Source organism: Pezoporus occidentalis, unplaced genomic scaffold (genome assembly GCF_034315485.1).
Source record: "Pezoporus occidentalis ecotype Australia unplaced genomic scaffold, CSIRO_AGI_Poc_V1 ctg55, whole genome shotgun sequence".
Lineage (NCBI taxonomy): Eukaryota > Metazoa > Chordata > Aves > Psittaciformes > Psittacidae > Pezoporus > Pezoporus occidentalis.
The window spans coordinates 3,814,345-3,839,936 of NW_026915888.1; the positions used below are offsets into that span (position 1 = coordinate 3,814,345).

Sequence of the window (25,592 nt, forward strand, 5' to 3'; positions counted from 1 at the left end):
CTGCTCCTGCAGTGCTCTGGCTCAGCTGGGCTCTCCTCTTCCTCAGGAGAGGATGGGCTTGAACAGGGGCTCACCATTTCCTTAGAGCATCCCACTGATCTCCAGAGTCTTGCAAAGCATCCCCTAAGTCCTGCCCTTTCCATCTCTTCCACAAGAGCTCCATGTCCACTGCTACAGGGCTTGGCAATGGGGTCCCCACACCCAAACTCCCTTCCCCAACTTCTCCAGTGAGTACTGTGCATCACAGAGACACACAGAGTAGTTACCCTTCCTGATGCATCTTCCGACATAGACAGCTGCTGTATGTGTAAAGGTATTTGAGAAACATGCACAGAGGTCCAACTAGGAATCCAGAGTTTTATTTCATGGTATGGACATGCTCCAGGGACACAATACTGATATATACAGTGTAATGAATGAAGTTTAATCATAAACCAAAGAATAACCAGAAATAAACAGTTAGAAAACCAATAAATAGGAAGACAAATCATACAGACAGACTAGTGTTTTATCCTATATACAGGACCGGCAAAGCAGAACCCTTGAGAAGGTGAAAGCTGGACACGTGCAGACAGTGTAGTCAGTGAAAGGCACTAAGGACCATCTTCCCCTCCTCTTAAAGAAAGGATCAGGAACAAGTTAAATACAAAATAATTCATTTCCACAACATTAAACAACATAACGCGCCAAAACTCTCAATGTTAAAGTCAATGGTCTGGAATGAGGGGACTCTTCTGGTAGCAAGATGCAAGGAGGAGCACACACTGTATATATTATGGTAATCTGGGTTTTGGTAAATACTCTAGAGCATGTACTGACCTTGGGATGAGAAAGGCTGCGTGAAGCTCTTAAAGAACCCCACACAAACCAAACTCCTTCTGCATTAAAACCCATCATGGATCCATTAGATATTCACAGCCCAGGGCTAGAGAGGGCCCATGTGCTAACCCTGCAAACCAGACTCCCTGGTTCCAAAAGAGTGCCCAGAATTGCAACAGTCACACCAGTTAAAGGTGAGCCAAGCTGACAGAGCCTAACCATGATAGAGCTCCACTAAAGTCCTCTTGTAAGAGCAGATAATCTGTTCCCCAAGCCCCTGTAACAGATTATAGCCAGTTTCTGCCAATTAAAAGGTGTGCAAGCAGTTATGTATTCGCTGGCCCAAGGCTCACTTAACTATGTGGAATACTATTGTTCTCAGCAGCAGGACAGTAACTTGATTAAATTGTAAAGCAGAGGCCTTTATAGTTAAGTTCTAAGTATTTTAACTGCAGTGCCATGGTTCACAGTGGCATCTTTAAGCCACTGATGTCTGTCAGGTAAAAGACTTCTTCATGGTCCCTTAGAAAGCACAGTTCAGCAGAAACTCCCCTATAAACAGATCACTTAACAAAGCTTAGCACAGCCAGATGTAACACAAGGGGAATACAACAATTAGCCCTGGTTCTGTGAACTAGTACAGGCCCAAACCAAGCATCTGTCTGCTTGGAGTCAGAACTGACACAAAGCCTAAGACAAAACAGCACCAAAGCTGTTTGATGTTGTTTGATGGGAAGTGTGTTACATGAGAGCCCAAGTGTATCCAAGCACTCTCAAAGTAAGGTCAGCTCTTCAAGAGCAAAGCCAAATACAGCTGAAATCCACAAAACCTGTGAGTATTTACCTCTTTCAGTGTTAGGCTAGAGAAACCAAATGCCACGGTTTGTATGTGTAACTTGTATGAATTCAGGCAACAAAGCCAGATCTTGTATGAACGTTGGTGACACTGCCCCCCAAAACAGGGCAGTTCTACATCACTGTCCTGAAACACACAGCTAAAACACAACAGGGAAGAGCTTACAACTCATTTAGAATAGGACTGAATACATCTCTAGAGCAAAATGTGCCCTTACAGGACCAGTTTTAACTAGTACAGATCCTGTTATAGACCTGCCAGAGCCACAAGGTACATCCAGTTAAGCAGCATGACCACAAGAAAGGGCTATTGACTTTTAGCTACTCTAAGTACTTCACAAGAACACTCTGGTAATTGCAAACGTGGCTATGTAAGAACTCAGGACACCTAAGGAGCTGTCTTGTGCTTTCTGTCATGCTTGAGGACTCTATTTCTCCTATTAGTGATCACAGCTCTCTACATCTCTAGGTAACATGAAGATCACAAGAAATCACAGCTGACCACCCCCACCCTGGCACAGGAGCTGTTCCAGTGCCTGCAGCTCAGAATGCCTTTTCTGTGACACAAAAGCAATGTATTAAAGTGATACGTGTCTGTTAGCAGCATAAATATCAAAGAAAAGAGCAGCCACCACAAAGAAATGGTTGTTATCAGAGACCAGGATTTGCTTCCTCTCATCAGAGCATAGCCAGGAACCAGAGATGACACAGGAACACAAACAGCACCAGCTACTTCAAGGGATGATACTGTTCTGGGTAATTCATGCCCGTTTTAATACAGGAGAGTCAAATTCACCCTCAGTGCAGAGCACTGGCTCAGTGCCCTTGGAGCCAGGGATGGGAGAATGGAGCCATCATGCTCAGTCCCATGGCTGAAGCCAAGTCCTAGTGTCACAGCATTCCCCTTAGATAATCTCTGCTGCTGCAATTCCAAAACAATTCACATACATGTAAAAAATTCCAGATCAACAGCACAAAAAGCAGCCAAAGCAACGCTGCCACACAGCCTTAACAGGAGAGTAAACCCAAGAGAGCTCTTTTGCCTTTGCATCAGAGCCCCCATTCCCCACAGCGCCAGATCATGGGCATACAGACAAAGATAAAAGCAGTACTTAGACACGTTTGTTTTCTGTTGCACTTAAACAGAGAATGGTCCCTTCCCAGAAGCCTCAGACTTTTGTAGTGCATGTTTCCCCTATGCAACTACTTTTTCTTTGTACAGCAAGACAGCAAAGGAAGGGAAAAGGACTGTGTATTCCATACACAACACAATCAGGTTAATAGCCACAGTGAGGGGCATTTAAATAAAAGGGTTTGATGCTCCTAAAGGTTTGCAGCAACCACATTCAAACACAGATCAGTGCAACAGAGGACAAGAGTGAAAGCTGCCAGTTATGTGCAAAGCAGGGCATAAATCAGATTTACCTGCCTCTAACTGTAGGATTTCATCAACTGTTTTGAGCTAACACATCTACAGCACTTAAACACGCATCTAGAACCCTTATTTTCTACATCTCAACAAGGACTGCCAGCAACAGTTTCCCTGCACAACACGTTAACACATAGAATTTCACAACCATCATATATACCAGTTTAATGTTATGTTAATATAACATACAATATACGGGCAACTAAGGAAAAATACATTTCTTTAAAATAAAGCTCCATACCAGCAAGGTATGGATTTTATAGCCAAACTGTGCCACCTCTTGAACTCCATATTCTGGCCCAATCTTACACACTCACTGATTTATACGGCAATTCTGAACAGGTCACACCTACTGCAGCAGAGAGTCAATGACAGCTCCTGGCTTTGCCGAACGTTTTCTGTTTGGAGAGCAGAAAGGAAAGGGAAAAATAGCACCATACACACATCATGAGGCTGTCTAGGAAAGACAGGGACCAGCCACATCTCAAGTTAAAACTACACAACGTTACTCTTCCAAGTATTTGTCAAAACCAAAAATAACCAAGGAAACCCATGCTGAAATCTCCCCCAACAGCACGTAACTTTCCAGTAACATCAGTCGATGAGTCAGGTGTCGAACTGAACCACAGACCACAGTAAAATAAAGCAAGGAGCCAGAAGAGGGGAATACAGCAAAAGGGCATCAGAAAAACACCCAGACAAGTCTTTCTGGACAAGATCCTGCTGTGGTAAAGAGACTTCAGCTTGGTTCTGTCATACTCAGCACAGATAAACTTTATACCGCGCAAAATGTTAGCATTGTGTCTTCTCACTAAGCAACCGTTTGAAGATCTATGGTCAGTTTGCATGCACAGACTTAAGCCTTCCCCTGGGTAAATCCCCCATATAGATACTCCAAAGTTCTTCACCTTCTACCCGTCTTGGGCCTGGATCTTCCTTTTGAAGTCCTTGGCCTCTCCAGCTTCATCAGCGATTGCCTCAAGCTTTCTTCAGTGTAGGCTAAGTAAACATGGGAAAGGTCCACTTCAAAGGGCTAAAAAGGCAAAACACCCACAAAACAGGAACATCAGAATCATTTTATGCCCTGATCCACAGCGCTTTTCTAACACTAGGAAGACTGCTCTCTTCCAAAGAGAAGAAATTGGGCAGTTTCTCTATCAATACACAGGCACAGGTAGCAGAATTTGGCCACACACAGTTTAACACATGCTTAGAAAGAGTCACTCACATCTTTTTCTTTCTTATCCAGGACAGGAGTCTGTTTCCTCATGTTGTTCCCTGTATATGCAACACATTTCTTAAAGAAAGAAAGAAGGTCTGTTAGCAGAGCCTGCTGTGCACAGTAAAAGTGACTACAGCTTTAGCAGTTTACTTCTGGGCTCAATTTAACTCCTTAGAAACTCCTGCTAACACTGGCTTCTACAGCCAGCAAACTTACCAGCTGCCATTCTCCAATGTCTTCATTCCAGTGAACATAGTTTTCAATCATTTCCTAGGAAGAAATAGAACAGTAATTGTTCTAGACTTCAGATGCATTCTCCAGAACATACATCCCTAAAGGCCTGGACAAGCTGCTTAACAACAGTTTTGATCATTGGAAGTTGCCTTTAATCAAGACAAACATATCCTGTTCAAACACACCTATTTATACTTTAAAGCCTACAGAAGAGAAAAACACCACTCCCAAATTGGAATTCCCACAAAAGCATGGGCTTCCCATTAAGCCAGTGCCATCAGGATAGTAATAAACTTCACTTGGAAGCCCACCAGGTTACAAGAGTCACTTGTCAGCAGCATCTTTTCTTACTTCAGCATCACCTGGTTCTAACAACCCAGATAATGACACCAACACATGAATGCCACCAAGTTGCTTAGCTGAGCCACAGCAAAGGAAAGCTCACAGCAGCATACACCAAGTCATCTGTGCCACAACCTAACAGACAAGTGTCCATCAGTGCACTGTGAACACCTCATGAAGAGACAAGAACCAACTCATTCCATTCAGTGGACAGAATAAAAGCTGGAGGGCTTGGCATGCACAGCACAATCTTATGCCACAGGCTTTGGTTCTCTGCCTTTACCTGGTAGTCCTGAGGAATGAAGTTGTCTATGATAAGCATCTGAAGACGAAGTTCCCTGCTCAGCTGCCGAATATTCTCTAGTAATCCTTCAATCTCTCTCTGATGCTCTTGCTGGAGATCTGCCATCTGAAAATAAACCAGATGAGAGCATTTGAGAGGATCAGAGCTAGCTTAAGACATGGTAAAAGCCTAAAAGAGAAGAGTCTTCAGCCTATATGAAAATTTCAGGAAACAAAAGCAAACTCTGGTTATAAGTATAGAATATTTTATCTCTGAAGAATAAACCCTCTGGAAAGTTCCAGCTCAGAGATGGCTGAGAGCAACTTTAAGTTCTCAGCTTCATAAAACTGAAGCTGACTCTCTGCCAACCCAAGCTCTGCACCAGCTAAGAGCAGATGAAGAGTGTGAGCCAAGTTATATCCCTGGCAAGATTTCAAGGAAAACCTCTGATCCCTAAGACAAAATGCAATTTTGTGAAACAGGAGCTCAAGATACCAGCCAAAGGACACTTTCGTCCAGTGACTGAGCAAGAGGTGACAAGGGCAACAGGGAGAACAGACAGACAGCTAAGAGCAGAGGAGCACTGGGCTGCTGCAAAGCAGGAGATTTGGAAAGCTGTTGGCTGGCAGCTCAAACAAAACACCCGGTGTTTTTCCTTCTGTGTGTATCCATCTCACACATTGTTCCTTTCAGCCTGGGCTGGGGGAATGCTCTCCAACATGCCCCTGTGAAGCTCTGACACCAGACTTCATTAGATCTTTGTGTTACAAAGCTGATGGCTTACCCCCCTCCCAGCTGTAGTCCCTCATGTGATCCCAGGCTGAGAGCCTCAGACACTAACCTCTGATTTTGCAGCCATAAGCATGGTCCAGACTTTCTTCAGCTTTTTGGTTTTCCCCTGTGCTTCTTCCTGGAGGCTGGTGTACTTCTCCTCGATGTCCAAGCGTTCTTGCTGTGTGCAAGATTCAACACAGACATCCATACATTAACATAACCAAAGAAACTATCTGCAATGCTATGAACAAGAGGAGAAACTACTTGAACAAAGGAAAGCATTTGCCAAGGGCCTGGAGCCCTGGCTATGCCCCACAGTGATTGCAGTGGCATTGTGTGGCCTCTGAAGCCATTCACTTCTGCTACATTTTTCAGAGCAGAGCCATGTTTCATGCACAGGAGCAATGCTAAGGCACAACACTGCGTCCTGCCACTGCTGTTTTCAGACAGCTACAGCATATAACCCCACCTCCTTCTCCTCAAGCTCCTTGCGAAGCTGTTCTGCTCTCTTCCTTCGTTCTTCCAGTTCCATATTTGATTCTTCTAGAAGCTTCTCTTGCTCCTCTGCTTTTGCCAGCAAGTCCACTCCTCCTACAATCACTTTCTTCTCCAGTGCAGACAGTTTCTCCAAGAGGGACTGGTGCTCTTGTCTAGAGACAGGCAAGTGTAAAACTTTCTATCCCACAGTGCTCACAAGGCAGCAGGTCCAGCTCAGTTTTACAGCCCAGACGGCATTTGCAGGGCTGGAAAAACTTGTCTTGCTGTCAAGGGTTTAAGTGGGAGTGAGGCAGTGCAAGTGAATGCAGGGAGTTCCCTGAGCTCCAGCTTTCCCACAAGCAAACTGGGTCAGCAGAGAAGTCTCTCTAGCTAAAGCCCCTCTGTGAGGGGCTGGGAGTCCACAGTGACATTGCCTGGATGCCCAAGGCACCCCCTCCCCAAGGGCCCTGCCCGCATAGCAGTGCCCAGAGGCAGCTGCAGAATGGAAGTGAATGAACAGAGATCAAGGCAAGGCAGCTGAGATGCCAACCAGGAATGCTGGCTGCTGCTGAAGCAGCCTCTGGCAGCAGGACTACCCTATTTCCATGGGCCACTGTGATCTCAGTGGCTTTTCAGCTGTTCAGTTTACACAAAGGCACCTCACCAGGCATTTCCAGATATCCAGAACCGAGTTGTAGTTAAAGAATGAAAACCCCAAACTGTTCAGAGAGGGATACTCACTGAGCTTTAAGCAAGTCTTTTTCTCTCTTCTCCAGCTCAGCTCTGGCTTTATTTCTTTCTTCTTCTTCCATGTCAAGCTTAGTTTCAAGAGCTTTTCTCTCCTCTTCAATCTTTGCTTGCATCTCTACCATCTTATCAGGGGAAACTTTCTTTTTGCCTTTGGAAAGAGACAGGGAAAACAAATCAGTTCACAGACAAATAAGACAGTTTCTATAGCATGGCATTTTATTTTTCCAGGTTCAGATTCAATACTTGCATTTAACATATTTAATTAGATGTCAGCTCCAAGCCAGGCACAACTCAGTCTTTCAAATCCCATTTTAACATTGACCAGTTGTCACCAGTTCCTACAGAGAAGGAATGCTGCATAACTAAAACATAATGACCTCAAAACAGACAACACAGAACACTTGGAGAAGGACCACTGCCCAAAGTCTAAGCTGGAAACTCTCATGTTCTGACTAGGTACATTAGGGTGAATAAAGGAAAACAAAAGCTGCCTTGACCTACAGCTACAAGAGCCAAGCTATCAAGAGTTACATACTCAAGTTTCAATTGGCATTCCCACTGCAGGAAGGTTTGCTGAGACTTATCAACTGTGCCTTTACAACATTACTGCTACTTCACTACTACAGCAAACCAGGTACATTTCACGGAGGGTTCCAAAGGAAGTGGCCAGAGCAGCTCACCCAGCCCATCGGCCTGAAGGGCTGGTCCCAAACACCTCATTTAGAAACAAAGTGTGAGGCTGCTCTTGGAAGTCACTCTGCAAGTCCTTGGTCAGCTTTCACTGTAATCCCAGGGTAACACCAAGACCCAGCCTACACGCATTTCCTCAGATCCACGGGTCTCTCTGAAGTCCTACATCTCCCTTTAGTCACTACAAGCAAATCCTTTGGTTTCTGGTTTTGTTCTTCTCCAGACATGAAAAAAACCCCGTAGAATCCAGATGCCTAGAAACTAAGAGAAGCCATCGACTGTCAAGGGAGTGTTTTTGCATGACACAGTATGTATGCTCAGAACATGCTCAAGAAGTTGTTCCCAGAATAGGAGAAAAAGGTGAACTAAACCAAGCTGTAAGGCACTTTCCCAAGCTCTACAAGGGTATTCTGAGGAGGTGGAAATCCATTACACCAACCTGCTTGATCTTGCATTAAGAGGAAGTAGAAAGCAAATCGTGGAGAGGCAGCATACCATAAAAAGAGGAGGAAAGAAAATATATTACTGCTTTGATCATTTTGGACAGAGATCATCAGCATCAGAACAAACAACATTTGTTTATGCATGTTTCTAGAGTAGAAAACACAGGATAATCATCACTTTAAAGAACTCGATTAGAGCCAACATGAACGCATCGTGATTTTATGCTAAAGCAGAGAAAGTTTCTGTACTTCAGAGTGCTTTGCATATCCAGGATAATCTTCAGCTCACTCTTGCATTCTCCTGCCCATTCAATGCAATGCAGAATCTAAGTGTACATTAGGAGCCTGCCGCAAAGATCATGCCCTAAGAAACGATTAGAGGGTGGATTTCTTCAACAAGAGACTTAATGCTTTCCCTCCCACTCAAGACAGCCAATTCTGTTATATTACCTGTAAAATATTAGCATTCAGCAGACACCTTCACAGTTTTAACCAAGGTTTCAAGCCAATTCTTTGCAAGATACATGACAGTTGCACATAGGGAGTCTCAGCACAAGATTTCTCCATTTAATTACACAGGGTATTAGTAGGTTAATTTGCAGTAACTGATGCTTCCATAGAGGTATATAGGCAGGTTTGGTTATTCAAGCAAGGACAGCAAAAAAAGGCAGGACAGGAAGGGGATAGTGAAAGACACCACATGCAAAGGGGTCACACTGGAGGACAGTTAATATCCCAAACCACATATAGCCACACTTATCCTAAGCACCAAAAGCCCAGTGCAACTTCCACAGCAAAGCTCTCCAAATCCACAGGAGATGGACTCATCCATCCACTGCCACAGCAGCAGTTTGCTATTAACTGTCCTCACCCAACTAAAATACTCAGGTTTCAAGCAAGCTTTGAAAGAGCAAGTTTGAAGCAAGCAGATTCCAACCCAACCACTGCAGACCCACTAAGGGTCTCCCTTAGGTTGTGATCCTTCCTAACCTGCTACCATGTTTTCTCTGGGCTGATGCTTTCCACTAATGTAACTAGGGTAAGTGTGATTGAATTACACAGCAATACTTCCCAGACTCTCCACACAGTGGGGAGAAGGGACTGCATCTATTCAGGATAACCACAAAAATGGGTGAAGTCTCTAAAAGCAGAGTCCCAAGACGTGATTTATTTCTTCAGCCATCACTAACTGTAAGGGTTCTAAAGGCACAGAGCCCTCTCTCTGGCCAGAAGCAGACCCGACTTGCCTTCTTCTAGACCAAAATGTAGACCCTTGTTCCTCTGAACTAAGTTCCACAATGACCAATAACTTAATGCCATGGGGCAGTTAAACCCCAACCACCACCAAGCCAATCAACCAAGCATTAGATGTTTTCTTTGCAAGTATAATCCTAAACCTTATGTTGTTTGTTCACAGCTCCATCTGCCTTCTCAAAAACTAAATTTGAGCAGGCAGAGTGCAATATACCATAGCACAACCCATGTCACCTGCCTAGCTGTCCTTTTAATGAACTCATATTGGAGCAGCTCCCATAAAGTTAGCTCAGACTTTCCTGATATTTTAGAAGGATCATTTAACACAAGTTGCAAACTGGGTTGTTGGGGTTTTTTTTTTAACCTATTATTTCTTCATTGTCTTTAAATCTTGCTCAAGCAGTGCACCCAATTGCTTCCTATTCTCTCACATAGCTGGCTAACAAAGTGCACACTGAACAACTGTTTCAAGCATGGAAGCAGCAAAGGAAAGGCATGCTTTAGCAGAGCTGAAGGTTCAGGTTCATCTTTCCAACAGACACAGCAGGAAGCACGCAGCATTGCGAAATGGAGTGTGCGGATTATGAAGAGGCCAAAGCTTAAAGGACTTAAGAGCTCCCACTCACTAGTGAAGGACTTATCCAGAGGTTTCTCTATGACAGAGCATGTAGAGTCTGAACTACTGCTGCTGCTACTGCCTGGAAAACAGAAATGCATCCCACAGAAAGACCCAGAGAGGAAGAAACATGCAGATGGGAAGTTAGTTCTAAAGGAAAGAAACCCAGAAGGGCCAGCAACCTATTTCAGAAAGGCACAAGTTCCCATTAGGAAGCATTTGCTAGGATCCCTCCCAGATTCAGCTTGCAAAGCCACCATTTCCCAGCACAAAATAGCATGCTCAAAAAGACACTTCAGTTAAAACCCATCTTAACCAGCCTACAGCTTGAATCAACATGCCAAGGCAGCTTCCATCTCAGGCAACAACAGCACAGAAAACCAGATCACAGTGGAGAAGGCTGTGGATATCTGCAGCAGCAGAGGATTCTGTGACCAGGAGTCCTTTCCAGTCTTATGTAGATGGCAATGTACATGTTCCCCTCTAGAAGGCAGAATCAGCTTACACAGGGACAGCTACTGTGTGTACTCCTAAGTAGCACCCTTACATAGGGAGCTTAACTAGAGCAGCTTGTTTGGAAGTCAGTTGTTTGTCCTGCTAATCCAAGCAAGATTTTGAAGGCGTTCTCCTCTTGGGAGGAGATTTGGGCAGGGTTTGGTTCTTGATGGAGACAGTGCTCCATCTTTTTGTTTCTAGAAATTACCAAAAGGTGAAAAATGAAGTACAAGTTGTTACAACTATCACCAAAAGCATTAACACCAAAATAGCAAAGGGCATTTACAACTCCACTTGGGCAGACACCAAAACGAAGACAGTGCATCTGAAGCAGGAATGCTTTAACAGCAATCATTTAAGAGATGCAAGTGCTTCAGGACAGGAAGGCAGTTTGAATGTCAAAATTAGTTTACTAGAGAAGCTGTAAGTTGAGGTGTAGCACTGGACTTCTCTACTCCCTGTGAAGGTTTTAGGGGCATAGCAAGCTCCCTGGAAGCCACAGCATCCCATGGGACACAGTGACCTGCAGTTCTAAGTTCAGCAATATCCCCTGGGGTTTAGATGTTACACAGTAGTTCAGCACTGATGCAGGACAAAGTCCACTTCACCACAGGATTTCCAAAGTGCTCCCAAACAAGGGATGTGCAGTTCCCATTCAGCTTTTCAGCTTGCAGAGATACCCAAAGGTCAGGTTTTTCCTCTATCAACATAAAACAGGACACCAGAAGAGTCAGTTACTGAACATCCATAAGACAGACGAATCCTTTGCCTAAACCACAGCCAAAATTTCCCTCCAACCATTCCCTTGGTTATAAAAACCACATCTGCCTACCACTGATGTTAGGTGCCTTCTTCCTCCCACCTCCATGAGCAGGGGAAGTTCCACACCACCAATCACAAGCCATACACAGCCACCTTGCGGCAACCAAGGAGCCACCACAAAGGAGATGTTACCACAAGCACAGCTACCCAAGTGGAAGCAGATTCTATACAGGTCCAGAGCTGTCCACCTACAGAGACAGTACCAAACAGCTTGGTTTCTAGGAGAGGCATGATAATTGCAGCGGCAGTACGGCAGCTTTTATACCTCCACTTTTCCCCACCTGGCTCCAGCTACAGTTCCTGGCACCAGCTCCTAGACAAGAGGAGGCTGGTGGCACTGACAGGAATCTCTACTGCCTTACCTCGCCGTTTCTTCCGCTTCTCCCCATCCTCTCCAATCTCCCCTTCATCATCTTCATCCTCCTCTTCAGAGTCACTGCTCTCAGAACCAGATATCTCTTCCCCTAGAACAGAAGAAGGTGCTTTTTGATGTGCTTTCCTTCACCTCATTCAGCTTTTCAGTGTGACTGCAGCATCTGTCCAAACCCAGCAATGTCCAACATCACCTGCAGAAGTCATTCACTGTTGAACACAGACAGCTTGCCACAGCTCAGGAACTTCAGGAAAAAAATCAAGATAAGCAGTCAATGTGTGTATGTTAAAGCTCAAGTGGGTGTTTTTTATAGGAAATAAATAATATTTGCACTGCTAAAGTGTTAAGCTACGAAGTCTTTCTAGCAGGATCTTCCCATACCCGAGATGGAAGGGAAAACATCCAGGGGAACAAAGTTCACACAGACCTGCAACTTAATCAGACACTTGTATACATGAAGTTCAGTGGCTGTTAATTGAGAAAAATATCTAGTTTCACAAATGCCTGTCACTGTTGCCATTGCAGACATAACGTTCAGATGTTTCAGGCTGAATTTGGAAACCAAACTGGATAGAATCCAATATTTAACATCACAGAATCCCAGACTGGTTTGTGTTGGAAGCGACCTTAAAGCTCATCCAGTTCCAACCCCTGCCACAGGCAGCGATGCCTTCCACTAGAGCAGGTTGCTCCAAGCCTCATCAAACCTGGCCCTGAACACTGCCTTTGGGGCACCCAAGATAGCTGCTCTGGAAATGCTAGTTACATGCTCAGCTACAGCATCTGTCACTGAGGGTAGTGTCAGACCTGAAACCCATTTGATCTAGCTAAGTCTATGCAACACCCTTCTTCTCCAGGAACCCAGCAGGGCCAACAGAACCAGGATACTGCCCTGCACCAGCTACCAAACTCCTGTGACATATCTTACACCAGCAAAGAATGTTCACACTCGAGCAGAATGAGCATTGCCATGGAGAGATACACCAGGAGGAAGGAGAAACTCACCTTCCTCCAGTTTCCTCTTCAGCTCTTCAATTTCTTTCTGAAACTGGCGAAGCAGAGCATCCTTAGGATCCTCATTGATCCTGGCTTTGTTCTTGATGTTCTTGGCTCGGTTTGCATACCTGAGAGTGCTGATAGTCTCATCATAGTTGTAGTCAGCTGGTCCAATGTTTGCACACTGTGACACAGGGAAGACCAAGTTACCAGAGGGCAAAGGGGCAGAGCCCAGAACAGGTAATTTCAGGGACCTATCCCCAACCCTGCCAACCTCACACTGCTACTCTTCCCTAAGCTTTCCTACACCAAAGCTGCTTTTGGCTACCCAAGCGCAGCTTCTATTAGATCTTACAAACACATGCACATTTGCACTGTGGTTTGAACCTCGTCTGTACAGAGGCAAAAAGTAGAAAAGGATGCACAGAATGATCTCTAAGCTGAACCCAGCTCTAAATCAAGAGGTAAATGCCACACTGTCCTCATGACAAAGTCACTATGCTATCCCTGTACAACTTGCACCTCTCAGCTTACCATCATGGTTTTGGAGTTGCCGCCCAGAGAATCCTGAAGGAGCCGTGTAAGTTTGGAGTTACGGTAGGGCACGTGGGTGCTCTTGCCATCCACCAGTGCAGAGATAACATTCCCCAGTGTGGAAAGAGAGAGGTTGATCTTGGTAGCTTCCTTCAGGCGCTGCCCTGTGGCTCCAGTTTTTGCCTGTCTTTCAGAACCCTGGAAAGGGAACAGGAAGCAGGAGTTACAACAGATCATTTCCCTCCAAATAGGATCAACTACACCCGAAGTGCTGCCAGCAGCCATGTCACTAACCACCTCCTCCATTATTAGAGGACCTGGCTAAGCACCTCACACATTGTTAAAGAGACAAGTTAAATAGATCTTAAATGAAGCCTCAGTGCCAGAAAATCCTGGGTTGCTCAAATTAATGCAGATTTTGTCTCCATGAACAGAAACATTATGAGAAGCAAGGCAGCAGTTATGAGGCACCTCAGGTGGAGCTGCCAGGCACTACCTCCAGACTTTAACAGCAGATCAAGGGAGAAAAGCCACACTGCAATTATTTTTGGAGAGTTTCCTAGAGTAACCTAAATATACACTATGTAAATAAGGTTAATATGTAGACATTGAATGCCTGTAGCCTCCACTTGCTGCATCTTCTCCAAGGAAAAATACTCCAGTATAAAGCTGGGGCTAAAGATGCATTGTACCAGCACAATTACACTGGTTCAAAGTGAGTGGCAGAGGGAGGGAACCCACAAGTGATGAACTGCATGCTCACAACCCTCTTACAAGAAAACCCCCACTCTTGCAAAGCCCCAGCTCTGCTGCCCAGAGCAATTTCTAATGTGGCTTACCCATTCAATGATTCACTTATAGAAGCAAGAGAACCCTTTTACTGAGACAGGCTTTAGCTATGTTAGAGACTCTTCCTGGTACACTTCTAATTTAAGGCCTCGAATGAATACTTCACGGAAGTCGAGCATCAAACAAGTTGGGCTCTAGCTGTGAACGCTTTCCTGTGCCTTCAGCAAGGCACACACGAGCAGCCATACCCACCACCCATTATGGCAGACCCAGCCGGTCCTACTCACGGCGAGGTCCACGAGGTGCAGCTTGCCCATGCGCACGTGCATGTTACCATCGACCCCCTTCTCGCTGCACTCGATCGTGATAGTGAAGATGGCGTGTGAGCGAGAGCTGTGCTCGTTCATGTTTGTGGCACCAACAGAACCTTTCAACAGAGAGAAAAGGCAACAACGCCTTCAGAATTAGTCACATGCTCCTGGAACACTTCCTGCTCTCAAAGGAGACTTATCTCCACCTCTTTACCCAACCCTGGTTTTTCATAAGAGGGATGCTCAGACTCAGCAGCAAACCATACTCTTGGGCTGTCATGGGTTCAGCAGTAGCAGTCATTTTTCCCCTTCTTGGTAGCTGGTGCAGTGCAATGTTTTGACTTTCAGCTCGGGAACAGAGCTGATAACAAGCGATGTTTTGGTTTGGCCAAGGACTTTGTGAGCCTCATGCTCTGCCAGGGAGGAGGGGAAGCCAGGAGGAAGCAGAGACAGGACACCTGACCCAAACTGACCAAAGAGGTATTCCATACCACAGCACGTCATGCCCAGGATGTAACAGGGAGTGAGCCGGAAGGGCTGGGGGACTGCAGGGTTGGAGGAGGTATCGGTCAGAGCTTGGTCGGGCTGGGGGGGCGAGTTATCGGTCGGCTGGTGGTGAGATGTTGTATTCTCTTCCCTTGTTATTTCCTTTATCATTATTATCATTGGTGGTAGCAGTAGTGATCTGTGTTATACCTTAGTTACTAAACTGTTCTTATCTCAACCCGTGGGAGTTGCATTCTTTTCGATTCTCCTCTCCGTCCCTCCGGGAGCAGGGGGAGGGCAAGAAAGGGGGGAAGTGAGTGAACGAGTTACCTGACTGGGTTTAAACCACGACAGTTCTTTTTGGCGCCCAACGTGGGGCACGAAGGGTTGAGATAACGACAGATCTGACCAGATTAATAGTCACTCATCACAATGCTGATTTATTGGCTCTCAGAGTTGTTCTTGTTGATCTCACAGCTTCAGAATGTTGTAACTTACGTAGAGCCGGTATTTGCTGTGTTAGTGTTTATCAAGTATGGGGCTTGGGCTAAGGTTCTTGTCTCACTGTGCTTTATGGCAATGGCTTGTAATACGGGCGGGCTCCAGCAGCAGGGCGGGACGGACGTGGCCGTGGACTTGTACCTGGCCGTCCGGCTGCTCTTCACCGTCCTGGCCCTCACCCTACTCTCCATCTTCGTGAGGCTGCGGGGAGCCGAGGGGGAGCGGCCCCGGGAGCCGGCGGCAGCCGAACCGGCCCGGGAGAGCGGCCCCGGGGACCAAGCGGCGGCGGGAGCGGGGCCGGAGGCCGCGAGGGGACGGCTGCCGGTGGAGGAGGTCGGGGCGGTCGAGGAGAGGAAGGAAGCGGCTGCCGAGCAGCGGGAGAAGGCGGCGGAGGAGCCGAGCCCCGCGGCCGAGCCGAGCCCCGCGGCCGAGCCCAGCCCCGCGACGGCCGAGAGCGTTTCCCGGAAGCCGCCCGCCGAGCCCCAGGAGGATGCAGGAGACCACGCAGCATTTCCCAGCAAGGCAGAGGAGGAAGAGCTGGACTCAGGAAAAGAGAAGCTGGCGGTGGGAGAGCCGGCAAGCACAGCAGCTGCACCAGCCCCAGTGTCAAGTACAGCAGCATCGTGTGAGAGTTCTGAAGGTTTTGAATGGCCTTTGGGTGTCCTTGGGACCTGCCTGCTGATTGTGATGGGGATCAGCATGTTGGCACACACACAGACTGTGTTCTACCCACCACCATTTTGTCTGATCTCAAAAGTTAAGCAGAGTCAGGTTTGGGTCTTGTCTGGGGTTAGACGAGGATATGGGGGGACCAAGAGATTTTCCCCAAGGCTGGACAGTCATGAGTGGCAGGGCGTGTGGGACAGTATGGGCAACTATGTAGTCCACTGGGCCCCTCCAGTGCTTTGGAAGCGTCGGAGATGGAAGGCAGCTGTATGGAGTCCCCAGCAACAAGCTGCAGAAACTGCTTAAGGGGACACTGAATTATTTTAAGCCTGGTGGGCCCATGGCACTTCAGGCCATCAGAGCAAAGATGCAACACAGAGATGGACTCATGATCGAGGGGTGGACTTAGCAATGGACACTATTGCCCAGGTTATTCACGAGTGTGAACACTGCACACAGTCTCTCCTGCTCTGGAAGACTGTTACAAGAGATGGAGCCTGACATCATGGACCAGATGGACTCAGCAGCTTTATAGGGACTGGTCTATGCACTAAGATAAGAGTATATTGAAAATTTGGGATCTGAGCATGACGTGAATGGTATGGAATAAGGGGTGGATAATGTCATGGGTTCAGCAGTAGCAGTCATTTTTCCCCTTCTTGGTAGCTGGTGCAGTGCAATGTTTTGACTTTCAGCTCGGGAACAGAGCTGATAACAAGCGATGTTTTGGTTTGGCCAAGGACTTTGTGAGCCTCATGCTCTGCCAGGGAGGAGGGGAAGCCAGGAGGAAGCAGAGACAGGACACCTGACCCAAACTGACCAAAGAGGTATTCCATACCACAGCACGTCATGCCCAGGATGTAACAGGGAGTGAGCCGGAAGGGCTGGGGGACTGCAGGGTTGGAGGAGGTATCGGTCAGAGCTTGGTCGGGCTGGGGGGGCGAGTTATCGGTCGGCTGGTGGTGAGATGTTGTATTCTCTTCCCTTGTTATTTCCTTTATCATTATTATCATTGGTGGTAGCAGTAGTGATCTGTGTTATACCTTAGTTACTAAACTGTTCTTATCTCAACCCGTGGGAGTTGCATTCTTTTCGATTCTCCTCTCCGTCCCTCCGGGAGCAGGGGGAGGGCAAGAAAGGGGGGAAGTGAGTGAACGAGTTACCTGACTGGGTTTAAACCACGACATGGGCACATCTCCAATCTGGACTAGCAGAAATGTTACAGCCTGCTGTAACTCTACACCCACCACAGACTCCCTTCCCAAGAACAGCAGTAGTTCTCATCTGTTTCTTTAAGGCTACGAAGATCAGTAGCCTAAAGGTACTCACAGCTGATCCCTGAGCAATAAGAACACAGCAATCCATGCCAAGAGCAACAGTAGTCAAAATTAGGTCGTAGAAGGATCTGAGCCTAATTAAGAAATCTTCCAGAAAACATAAACCACCTCCCACTGACAGCACAATGATAGTTCATCCTGACCAGAACTGAAGGGGATAAAGGAGCAGGACGCACACTAGCAATCCTGACACCACTGACTGCCCTGCTGCATCCTCCCCTTTGCCACTGCCACTGGCCAATGTGAGAGGCACAGCCTTCTTTACCTGCCCCTGCATGAAAGAGCTCTGGGGGGAGATGTCCTTTTTGCTGTGCTCAGCTGACCAAGCTTTCAAGCATTAGGACTTGGCTCTCTTACTGTAGTCTCATAACCAGACTTCATTCTGCCCGAGCTATACGTCTGCCCACAGCAAGGCTACGTACGGTTCTTGTGGCCCAGAGTCATGATTCTGTCCATATCATCTGCATTGTTTACGACATAAGCTGAAAGGTCTTTGATATAAACTCCCACATCAGGTCTCTCTTTAACCTAAGAGAGAAACAGTTTAGAATGAGCCTGCTTTGGAGATCCCCAACAGCAGTTTCCCATGGTACAGTGGCTTTTAAAAGCTAATCGTGCTCAGCGATTGAAAACTGACATCACGCTCAGAACTACAGCTCACCTCTAATCTCTGCGTCTGGTCTTTTCCTAGCAGGTCCCTCACTTCTTCATTGTAAATTTCCAGGTAAGAGACACGAACTAAAAACCTGAGGACAAAGAGTTGGGCAGCTTTCTTAGTGAGACAGCTGCTGAAGTCCAACAACCACAATCACAGAGCGCAAAGATAATGCAGTGATATAAACCACAACCCTACTTCCCCATTGAGAACTGCCTCAGCAGCAGTCTTTCAGTTAGGGTCAGAGGTACCATTTCAGTTGCCATTGTTAAGGTCAGGCTCCTGCTATAGACAGACACTCAGGACTGAAGCAGTGAAGAGAAGCTGCTTACCTTGTATCCCCCTCTGCCTTGGCAATGTGACCAAATATATGGGCAAAGGAATTGGGAATGATGCCTCGAAGCTCAGGAACTGCTCGGACCCCTTCCATGGTGAAGGTTTTGCCTGTTCCAGTCTGCCCATATGCAAAAATAGTACCTGAAGGATAAGAAGATATACAAACAAACTCTAAGAAGTTGCTAACTTCAGTTTTACTCCATTCCTTCTTAGCCTGATAACACTAAAACCTCTGTTGTTACAGAGCTGAAGTTTTCCACCAACTCCAGTAGATGCTGTACAAGGCCAGGAACAAAACAAGTGCTGGGCAACCACCACAAACAGGGCTGAGACACTGGCCTATAGAGCCTGCAAGACACCCAAGAAAAAGCCAGCTTGGTTTAACTCTGCAAAGTTATTAAAGCATGGAGTGCAAGCACTCTTAGGTCTCGCACACAAGTAATTAAGGCAAGCCCAATTAATAACATGGTCAATTAGAGGAAAACCATTATATACCAACTGCAAACCCAACTATTGCTAGCATCTTAGCCACAGCAGAAACAGCACAAGGCTTTTACAGCAAAGGCCACAGCTCAAGCCCAGTTCTAAACCTACTATAATTTGGACTAGAGAGACAGACAGAAACCTTCCCGAGATCCCAGACTCTGCAGAAATACACTGGATCTTACGTTCAGCCTAGCCCTGCTGAAAACTCCAGTTTTCATTGTCAAGCTACTCATGCTGCAGCTCAGAAAAGCTGCATGGATTAGTTCAGTTGGAAGAGACCTACAACTGCTCCAGTCCAACTGCTTGACCAGTTCAGAGCTGACCAGAAGTTAAAGCATGTTTTTAAGGGCATTGTCCAAAAGCCTCTTAAATACTGACAGGTTTGGGGCATCAACCACCTCTAAGAAGCCGGTGCCAGTGTTTAATCACCCTCTCATAAAGAAATACTTCCTGATGTCTAGTGTAAACCTCCCCTGGTGCAGCTTTGAACCATGAAATTTTGAGCCATGAATTTTCATCAGCTGAAACCCAGGTGTGTTAGCACAAGAGCTTATTAGGCACTTCACAGACCTTTAAGAACTTTGTAATGTGCTGTTGTTTATAGCATACTGTTATGGAAAGCAGTAATTTGCTTCCTAACTAGCATTTGCTTTCCTTTACATACTACATTTACATGCATAAGGACACACACGCATATTCTTCCCAGCACTAGGAAGCAAAAGAGTACCTGTGCGTAGAGCAAATGTGTTTTACTAGTCATCTTAGTTTAAAACAGCAAAGTTCAGAGGAGAAGAGGCAGCAGTTATATGCACAAGCCTGGTATGCATACCTAGTCACTGCAGGACCCTGGCAGCTGCCTGGGGGCTGAAACTGTACAGTGAAGAACCGCTGAGAATTCTGGTAATGAGATAAAGTGCAGATCCTTTGCAAACAAGACACAGAATAAAACCACAGAGCTACCTGACATCAGCTGAGTCTTGGTCATCATCGAACTCCCACTGTTAAATGATCATAGTAGGCACAATGGCTGAGTACTCAGAACAGCAAGTACCTTCAGGCTATTTTAAGTTAGAGGCAACAACAGAAACAACGCAGGGCTATAGCCCTCAGGAGGTGAAACTTCATTAAAGAAGATCAGCAGACACTCTAACAATGCAGAGAACAGCAGGCAGGATCCTTGACAACAAGGGACTTACCATTATATCCTTCTAGGACAAAGTCAATTATAGGTCTTGCAGTTAAATTATAGACATCCAGCTGTTTACTCTCTGGTCCAAACACCGTGTCAAATGTAAATGTCTTGGGAGGCTCATTGGATGAGTCTGTTTTATGAACAGTTATAGTTCCTCTCATTTCATCCACATTCACTGCCATTTTGTAGCCTGTGGCTTTCTCTCGTTCATTAAGAGGCCGGCACCGAACCACGACCTTGACATTATCGCAGCTCTCTGGCTTGTCCAGCTTCTCAGGCTTGTTGATCTGTAATTATTAAAAGAGAAAAGGAAATACACAGGCTGTAACACTGCTGTTAACATACCTGTGTGATTCAGCAGCGTTCGTGCCTGATTAGATGCATACATCTCCTTAGGATCATGAACCTGGGGACTTAAAACCAGAACTGGTTTATAATTAAAGCTGAGAGAACAATGTACACTTAGTGCAATCTTCTTCTGCTTCCTCACACGGAAAATGATTGAGTAAAACTTAAGAATTTCACATTCAGGATAACTTAAGATTTTCTTCAAGGAACAATTTCATGCTTGCAAACAATGGACAAGCAGTTTGCTGGAAGTCAAGCGCAGCCATGCCATTCTCTGACATTAACACTGACTGTGCTCTCTCACTGGAGCACACAAGTCCCAAACCTTACAGATGGCATGAGCAGGCACCAGCGAGCATCGCCTGAAGGGAATTCATTTAAGTGACAAGCTTCAGTGTACCTGCTGAATCTGTGCACAAACCTTTGCTTTCATGAAGCAGTTACAAATTTTGAAGCACCACTGAGTAATTTCACCCAAGAATTGTTTGGGTTGAAGGGACCTTAAAGCTCCTCCAGCTCCAACCCCTGCCACGGGCAGGGACCCCTTCCACTAGAGCAGCTTGCTCCAAGCCCCTGTGTCCAACCGGGCCTTGAGCACTGCCAGGGATGGGGCAGCCACAGCTTCTCTGGGCACCCTGTGCCAGCGCCTCAGCACCCTCACAGTAAGGGTGTCACATAATCAGGGGACTGGAGCACCTCCCGTATGAAAACGGGCTGAGAAAGTTGGGGCTGCTCAGCCTGAAGAGAAGGCTGCATGGAGACCTCAGAGCAGCCTTCCAGTATCTGAAGGGGGTCTCTAGGGATGCTGGGGAGGGACTCTTCATTAGGGACTGTAGTGATAGGACAAGGGGTAACAGGTTCAAACTGAAACAGGGGAAGTTTAGGTTGGATATAGGGAGGAAATTCTTTCCTGTGAGGGTGGTGAGGCACTGGAATGGGTTGCCCAGGGAGGTTGTGAACGCTCCATCCCTGGCAGTGTTCAAGGCCAGGTTGGGCAAGGCCTTGGGTGAGATGGTTTAGTGTGAGGTGTCCCTGCCCATGGCAGGGGAGTTGGAACTGGATGATCTTAAGGTGCTTTCCAACCCGAACTATTCTATGATTCTATGATTCTCCCGATTAAATAAACCCAAACCCCATCTGATCTAGCAAAGTCTAAGACACTACTGGTGATAGATGCTGTGGTTGAGTCCCTAACTCCTTCCAGAGCAGCCAGCTTGGGTGCCCACAGGAAACAAACCGTGTTTCCAAGCGCCTCTCCCACCAGCTGCCATCTGCCTGGACTCCTCCCAGGCCCTGGCAGAGGCCAGGAACGCTTCTGTTGCTGCGCTGGAAGCAGGGGCTGCTTTGCCTCAGCCTGGCGGAGGCGGGATCCTGCTGCACCCCTGCTCCACCTCCGCGCTGGAGAGCCCCCGGGATGGGGGTGTCAGGACGGGCCGCCCGCCACCGCTCAGTCCCCGCAGCCTCCGCTCCCCACCCGGCTCACCCGCCCCGCCGCGGGGAGCTGGGGCCGGGCCAGCCGCCGCCCCTCGCTGCCTCAGCCGGGGGCTCGCCCCGCCCGCACCCCTCGCCCCACCCAGCCGGACAGAACGGCGCACGGCATCGGTGGGGCCTGCGAACCGCACGGCTCCCGTCAGCCACGGGCCGAGGAACGCAGCGACCGGGCGGCACCGGACAGCGGCTCCCTTCCCTTCCCTTCCCTCCCCTCCCCTTCCCTCCCCTCCCCTCCCCTCCCGCAGCCCCGGGGCTCACCGGCATGGCGACCACAGCGGCGGCGGCACCGGGCGCAGGCACCCGCCGAGCGGCACAACGGGACAATAACAGCACCGCGCCTGCGCCCGCCCCGCGCCGCCGCGGCCCGCAGCCAATCCCCGCGCGCTGCGGAGGCCGCGCAGCCAATGCCTGGCGAGGAAAGGAGGGGCCCGGCCTGCCCCTCGCGGCCATTGGTGGCAGAACGCAGCCAATGACCGGGGCGGAGCGGCGGGGGTGGGCGGGGCGTCGCCATGGGAACGGAGGAGGGCGAGGGGCGGGGCTGGAGGCACTGCGGCGCCATGGCGGCGCTCGGGGCGGGGACGGGTGGTGTCGGCAGCGGGGTTCCGGCCGCGGCTGGAGCCCGTGGGGCTGACGGGGCTCCAGTGGCTCTGACGGGGCTCCAATGGCTCTGACGGGGCTCCAGTGGCTCTGACGGGGCTCCAATGGCGCTTTGCAACGCACCAAACTGAGCAGATGAATCCTTTCCGGCTCTCCCTTCGCTCAAATGCCCTGGGAAGTCGGGTTTGGATGCTGCGACATCCGGCGGCAGCACAAGCCAAAGTCACGCTCGGTTCCTGCTTCCAGGCAGCACACGCATCCCAGAGCTTCAGCTTTAGAGCCGTTTCCAGAGGGTTCATGCCGCGCCGGGGTTTTTAATGGAGATAATGGAGATAATAGCCTCCAGAAAGCACTGATGTGGAGCCCACATCCATCCCTGCTTACAGAGAACAGCAGACATTTTATAGCTATAATGTCTTCTTTCTGCTGTCAGAGACACCACAACATGAGCACTGAAAAGATCCCTTTCAGGCTGAGATGGTCTCTCTTACAGGGTATTATTTGGAGATGGTTATTTCATACAAACACCTGCCCAGCCTGGACAGTGCCATTTCCAATGCTGTTGTATGCCTTTGATAGAAAGATTGAACTGCTTTAAGGAGAACTGTTAATAGGAATTAATAAACCTCCTAAGAACATTCATCTCTGAGCTGTTGTGCAGAAACAATAGACCCCTGCTTGCCAGAAACTGCCACTGAGGGGATAACAAATTGCAGTTTAACAGCTCTGCAAATGGAGAGCTGAGCGTGCGGAACGAGATAAACCAGCAACAGGCACTGCTTGCCCCAGGGTTACTCAAGCAAGACTTCGGACAGAGCGGGAGGGGAAAGCTGGGCTGCACCGCGCGTAGCAATGGGACGGCTTTCATGATGAGCTGCCCCTTGGGGGAAACGGGGGACAGGATCGCTCTGTGCGCAGCAAACACGTCTGTGGCCGCTCCTGACCTAGCCCCCAGCGCTGAAAGGGCACCGTGAGAGGAAGTCACTCTGAGTACGAGGACTGGGCATTGCTTTTTCATTCTCTTGGTTTGGCAGCGTCTCCCACCAGGGAAGCTGGCTCAGGGAGCTGCTGTGAAGCGCCCTGCACCTCCAGAGAGCCAGAGCCGCTCACCCTGAAGGTGTCTCCCTGTCCGTTTGGAAGTCCCTAAGGGACCGCAGGGATGCAGTGCTGGCCCTGCCATCCCATCCACCTGAAAGCAAAAGTCATCCTCCATGGCCTAAGCTTAAGGAATGGAGGGGAGAAGGGTCTGTGCTTGCCCTGCTGGACGTCTTTTTAATGCTCTGTATAAACCAGGTGCTTTATGTTTCGGTTTGACTCAAGTAGGTTTGGGAGATGTGGTGGGCAGGTAAGGACAGCAAATCAATGGTAAATACATAAATACAGCACGTCATTAATTGTGCTTGGAGGAAATTGAAGGGCTGTTAAATCAAAACCTGCTCCTGACTCCAGGAGGCTTCTGGAGGGGGAAACAACAAGCACGCTCAGCACCTTGTCTGCAAGAGCTCAGTCTGGGGCTCACATGCACTGTGCAGGGGGAGGGCTGGGTGCTTCCCCATTCAGTGCTCCTGTACAGCCCAGCACCAAGCCCCCGTGAGCACAGGTAGAGCCTGACTGGGTGGGCAACACCACCGAGTGTGCTGAGCTGCTCCAAACCTTGCCCTTGCCCTCACTGTGTAGACACAGCCAACAGCTTTCTCCATTCCAAGCCTGCAGACATCCGAACTGGTAATTAGAGTGCCTGGAATGAGCTGAGCCTTCCTTTGGAGATTTGTTAACAAAATCATCAAAGCCCTAACTGTGTTTCCCTGCTGACTTCTTCTTCCCCTCAGGGCACAGATATCTCTGGCACGGCACAGGAGAGCAGTTCTGTGGATTGCAGAAATGAGCTCTCAGTTCCACTTCTACCCCAAAACCTTTGCCTTGGCTACCAGCATCTTTAACGGGTTCCTGGCATCAGTAAAAGCAGAGAATCCCGGTCCCCTTTTCCCCACTAGGTTACTGACTGGGGATGTAAGGAGCACGTAATCAGTTTATACACAAAGCAGGCACTATGTTTGGCAGCAGATTTAGGGAGCAGGCAGGGGCTTTGCTGGGCAGGCTTTGAAGCATATATATTTATATATGAACTGAGTGTTTAATGAGGTTTCACTGATGTGCAGTCCTCGGTAGGAGTGTTTGTGTGAACTGCAGTCCAAACGCTGGGCGAGGCACAAAGAACCCTCCTCTGGCTGCCTCTGCTCAACAGAAAACATTTGCATCATCGCTTTCAGTGTTTTAGTTTGGAAACCACTGTTTTTAACCAATGAGGCCAACTTTTCCTGCCACTGAAACAACAGCAAAGTTAGGAGTTGAGCTGAGCCTTGCAGCTCCCAGTTCTATTCAGATCAATACTCAAGATTAATAGTATATTAATTAGTATCTCAGCTGAGGAGCAACACTGCATTGTAAGTACTGTGGCACTGCATAGTGAGATACATGAATAAAACTTGCAGCAAGAAGAGGACTTGTTTTGTTTCACCTTGGATTCCTTTGCTCTGTCTCCGGCTTCCAATGAAGCTTTCTGCAGCTAAGCTAAGTCAGAAGCAACTGTAACTGAAATGAAGGTTCGAAACCTGCGCATCTATTGTAGCATGGCAATCACTTCCCCCAGCGCTGTCACCTTCCTTAGTCAGTGTTTTCTTCTTCTCCCTTCAGGCCCAATTAAAGTATCTTCAGTGCATTGCAATTTCCTGCCTTATCCTTGCAGCAAAAACCAGTGAAGACAATGAGGTCTGTATGTTCAGTTTTAAGCACACTAACCTCATCTCTTGTGTTCAACGTGTTCATGTTTCCAGGTCTTTCAACACCTTGGGCATAATGAAGTGTTGCTTACCCCAAGTAGTCCTTAAGGGCTGGCCGTAACATTTTCAGGCCTGTTTCATCCCTGTTTGGAAGAATTGTGACCTTTAGGGATGAAGGACTTGTGTTTGCTTTTATAATGGATGTGTTT

At 47.8% G+C, this 25,592-nt stretch overlaps 1 protein-coding gene across 2 annotated transcripts; it reads right to left on the reverse strand.

Moving 5' to 3' along the window:
- Positions 1–339: 339 nt before the first annotated feature.
- Positions 340–22,344, reverse strand: KIF3A (kinesin family member 3A). 2 transcript variants are annotated; one of them, XM_062638145.1, is made up of 19 exons: positions 22,265–22,344; positions 20,172–20,454; positions 18,486–18,630; positions 18,160–18,244; positions 17,921–18,026; positions 14,485–14,624; positions 13,409–13,606; positions 12,884–13,058; positions 11,868–11,969; positions 10,199–10,270; positions 8,315–8,323; positions 7,177–7,333; positions 6,428–6,608; positions 6,026–6,136; positions 5,185–5,310; positions 4,542–4,595; positions 4,332–4,400; positions 4,012–4,136; positions 340–3,501 (listed from the first exon to the last, which is right to left on the reverse strand). In XM_062638145.1, exons 1-19 carry the CDS (start codon positions 22,268–22,270, stop codon positions 3,453–3,455), a joined length of 2,193 nt encoding a protein of 730 aa, XP_062494129.1. In that variant the 5' UTR covers positions 22,271–22,344; the 3' UTR covers positions 340–3,452. The 2 variants fall into 2 exon arrangements, with proteins under 2 accessions (XP_062494129.1, XP_062494130.1); XM_062638146.1 differs by lacking the exons at positions 8,315–8,323; positions 10,199–10,270 and having other exon boundaries at positions 22,265–22,343.
- Positions 22,345–25,592: the final 3,248 nt, after the last annotated feature.